Source organism: Cariama cristata, unplaced genomic scaffold (assembly GCF_000690535.1).
Source record: "Cariama cristata isolate BGI_N322 unplaced genomic scaffold, ASM69053v1 scaffold9808, whole genome shotgun sequence".
Lineage (NCBI taxonomy): Eukaryota > Metazoa > Chordata > Aves > Cariamiformes > Cariamidae > Cariama > Cariama cristata.
The window spans coordinates 394-4,453 of record NW_009630620.1 but is presented as its reverse complement, the minus strand read 5'-3'; the positions used below and the strand labels follow the sequence as shown (position 1 = coordinate 4,453).

Here is a 4,060-nt window from a genome sequence, read left to right as displayed (position 1 = left end):
CCCCCAGGAACGCTGATCCTGCCGCTGGGGCCTCGAGCATGGGTGGTGGCAAGTAGAGGAGCAGACGTAGGGTCGTGGTGTACCCACAAAGCAGACTATGTCACCATCGCCTTGGCATCTGGCGTCTTATCTAATCTTTTGGGTGTATTTATAGAGCTCCAGGCACGGGCCCTTGGGGCCGCGGAGCCTCCTGGAGATCTGCGGGGAGGCTGCATGCCTTGGGCTGTGAAAGTGATACAGGGTGAAGCCGGATGAGACCATTGGGTCAAAGTCAAGCTGTAGCCAGTGCCCTTGCCAGGGTGGCCATTGGTGACAGCAGGCTCAGAGGTGCTGCAAGATCTCCTGTCTCCTCTTTCTATGGGGACAGCAGCATCACAGCCTGTTGGGTTTTTTAAATGGCTGGGGAAACTGAGGCACGGAGACCTGCTTATACCACCCAACAGGTTGGGGGGATACAGGATGAGATCCAAGTCTCTGGATGGGCAGCCTTAGGGACTGTTGGTATTGCAAGTCAGCATGAGTTTTGGGGTACAGCGGCTTCCCTGGGGACAGTTGCTCAGGGTACATGACACTGAGTTAGTCCTAAATGCAGTGTCTCAGGACGAGGAGGCAGGGAGAGTGTCCAAGTCTAGGATTTGGAAGATGAGGACTGGAGCTCTTGGGGAGAGAGGTTGTTGCTGGTGATGGTCCCACCGAAGGCATTATCTTTGGGGGGGGTTCCCTGTGCTGCCACTGGAAGAAGGTGGCGCAAAGGGATGTGGGAGGGATGGGTGAGGGAGATCATTTCACAAGTATCCCATTGTTGTCCCCAGATGTCACCTCTTGGCCATGGTGTGGGAGGCATCTTTGCTGGGACCCAATTCCCAGGTTCTGCACACTGCAGTATGGCAGTCAGTGCCACCTGCCTTTCCTTTAGCAGCTCCCATGTGAGGCCTCCAAGGAGCCTCTGATGGGTCTCAACTGGAAGGGTGACACAGGCCCTAGGAGTTGGGTGGCTTCCCCAGGTGGGACAGGATATGGGTGATGGTGTGGGTGCCCACCAACCACCCCCGCCATCTCCCCAGGTGCCCTCTCACCCTTGAGTTTCTCCCCAAACATGGTGAGGAACACGGTAAAGTTGATTGGGCCGGGTGCCTCCTTTATCATCTCATCAATCTCCTCGTTTTTCACATTCAGGCGCCCTAGGAGAGAGCAGCATTGAGTGAACCGCATGTCCAATTGCTACAAGACACACCACGGGGGCCTTTACCTGGAGGTTTTTCCCCAAGCCGAGGCAAGCGGCACAGCCCTGAGGAGCCACCTCTGACAAGGAACAGCAGTAGCAGAAGTGAGGATGGGAGAATCGCCTGCTGGCAGAGGACGAGTGGGCTGGACATCTCCAGCTCTGGCTTCTCAGGCTCCAGGATCACAGAAAAGAGGGCTGCAAAGGACTAACTATGCTGCTTCCTTCCCTCACTGCCCCATGGATCAACCTGCTTTAGCCCTCCTCGGAAGATGTTTTGGGTTAAAACCACCAGCATTGTGGTTCCCCGTGGCCCCCGGTGTCAGAAATGAACATGATTGAATGCTTACGTCCTTTTACCCGAAGTTGAGTTGTCTTTGGGACTCACCGGGCCCCATCACTGGTTCCTGCTGGCCTCCTTGATGAGAGAGCCAAGCTGGCAACTTCATGACTTCCCACAAATCCCGTAAATCCCCCTGATGCCCATACCCCCAGGGGTGCTGTGGGATGGGCACAGCCAGTTGCTTCTTAGCACGCAAGAAGGCAGGGAGCATTTGGCTGTGTATAATCCAGGAGCTGGCTCTGCGGGAGCTGCTCTGAGTCACCCTGCGTGGGATCTCACCAGCTAACAGACGTGGGATCGGATCAGGAGGTTTTCAGCCAAACAGGAGATCCAGTTAACGGCTAGGGCTTGGTTAAATGGGGGCTCACAGCTGCTTTCTCATGCAATAGGTCTAATGTCGTCAAAGCTGTTGGGGAGGGGAGTGTAAAGGGTCCTAAAAGGGGGCTCACCGAGTGCAGCAAACGTGTCTCTCAGGTCTGCCTTGTCGATGAAGCCATCCCGGTTCTGGTCCATGATGGTGAATGCCTGGAAGCACAGGAGGAGGGAGAGTTGTCGGCCTTTGCAAAAGCTTTAGTAGCCGCCGCCTCCTCCCTTTGACTTGGATGGGACAAGAGCACTTTGAGGCCCCCCCTCAGGATGGGGCTCTGGGGGTCCTCACCCAGCCAGGGAGCGAATAGCCATCACCCTAACCCAGGAGCAACCCTGGCCCCTGCCCCCTTGGGCGTTGCGGGGTCATGGCTTCCTATGGCAACCCAAACCCCAATGCTCCTAGGAAGCTTTGAGGTGATGCCGTATTTAACAATGTCACTGAGTTTTTATTCTCACTTTTAAAATAAAATGTCTCAAAACAGGGCATGGTGCCTCTTGTGCAAACCAGCTGTCACCGACCTGAAAGCGCTGAGGAAATGGCTGAAGGTCACGTTGCATCAAGGACCCTCGGTCATTTCTACCAAACCCACCTACCTCTTTGAATTCCTGGATCTGGGCCTGCTCGAACATGGAGAAGACGTTGGAATTAGCACCTTCAATCCTCTTCTTGGCTTTCTTGGGTGCCTGCAGGGGTTCAAGTATGTATCACTAACTCACTGGCTTTTTATGGCGTGGAATAAAAGCATGAAACTACCCTATTCTTAGTCGTGAGTCCTTCACGGTAGCTCTGGACTGGTGTGCTCTCTTCGCTGGGTGCTTGGTGGTTTCCCCGTGCGTTGCTCAGCAGCTCTGGGCATACGCGACCCTCCGAATTACTGAGGGGCATTAAAATTCCTGCTTAAATTACAGCTCCATCTTTGCTTTCCTGATGGATTTAGCCAAATAGGTCTGAGGAAAGATGAGTTGGGGAATCACTTCCCCACCAAAGGCTACAGCAGGTCAAAGGATCAGCACTGGGGTGAGATCTCCCTGGGTGGAAACCCAGGTTCGGGAGCGCGCTGTGGAGGTTGCGCACAAAGGCTGTAGACGTCGGGTGCTTCCTCACCCTGCTGTGCCTCTCGCTAAGAACACAGCACTTGTGAAAATGTTTGCTTAATAAAAAAAGCTGCCTCCTCCTGCACTGAGGCTTGAAACAACCAGAAATGGCTCAATGTATCTTTTAAAGAGGAGCAGAGGACAGAGCCGCTCACCATCCCACCCTGCCCGTCATCCCTCGTTCCAGCCACGGGCTCCAGCAGCCTTTCTCTCTAATCCGGGGGATCTGCTAGGAGAAGGCAGAGCGAGAGGGTTTCGGGGGACACGACGGCCCTTCCTCTCGCTATGTGGAGGAAGGGAAAGCAGAAAGATGGCCTTTGGACCCTGAAACAGTCTGCCCCAGTTAGAAAGCTCTGCTCTCTGTTCCCCATGGGATGCTGCTGATGCAGCTAGATGCTCTCCGACTTGCTCACCCCCTTTCCAGGGCAGGAGGGACCGTTGGCCATCAGATCCCTGCTGCCTCCATCGCTCCCTGCCCATTAAAGCTATCCTGGTGAAAAAACTAATGGATTTTGCCTCTTCCCGCTGGAGCTTCAGGCTCTCGGTACTCACCATGGCTTCACACAGCCGCCGATGTTGCTGCGAGAGGTGTCTCGGAGGCAGTCCCTCGCTTTCCCTGGGCTGAAAGAATAAATACATCCCACTCCAGGTTAAAAATAACCCATGCCCACTTTTGGCTGTAATAGGTAAGTTAGCCACCCCCAACCCTGTTGTCTCTGACTTTCGCTGTCCCTCTCTCTCTAATCTGGAATAGCAGCTTGTCCTTGTCACTGGCTGACGTGACATGTGAGCCGGAGAGGGTTTCAAGGTTAACGAAGTGCCAGGCGGCCCCGCAGCTCCCACGCTGGAGATGCTGACCCACGGCGGGGACTGCACAGGAGCAATCCCGCCTGCATTTGTCACTCGGGCTGGGGCCAGGCTTTTCCCCTCCGGAGGACTTGGCCTGGGGGGATCCCCAGCTACAGTTCCCCAAGCCTTTGTCACATGGATGTTTTACCTCCATCCTGCCAGGTGTCTTTGGGAGCCTTCAT

At 54.9% G+C, this 4,060-nt stretch overlaps 1 protein-coding gene across 1 annotated transcript in view; it reads right to left on the bottom strand.

The window, feature by feature from the left end:
- LOC104165863 (myosin regulatory light chain 2A, cardiac muscle isoform) overlaps positions 1-3,794 on the bottom strand; it is a 4,402-nt gene extending 608 nt beyond the window's left edge. The window contains exons 1-4 of the mRNA XM_009705622.1: positions 3,582-3,794; positions 2,529-2,618; positions 2,015-2,090; positions 1,077-1,181 (exon numbers count right to left, since the gene is read on the bottom strand). Of these exons, the coding sequence (XP_009703924.1) occupies positions 1,077-1,181; positions 2,015-2,090; positions 2,529-2,618; positions 3,582-3,668 (358 nt within the window). The 5' untranslated portion in view covers positions 3,669-3,794. The remainder of the gene's footprint in view (positions 1-1,076; positions 1,182-2,014; positions 2,091-2,528; positions 2,619-3,581) is intronic.
- Positions 3,795-4,060: the final 266 nt, after the last annotated feature.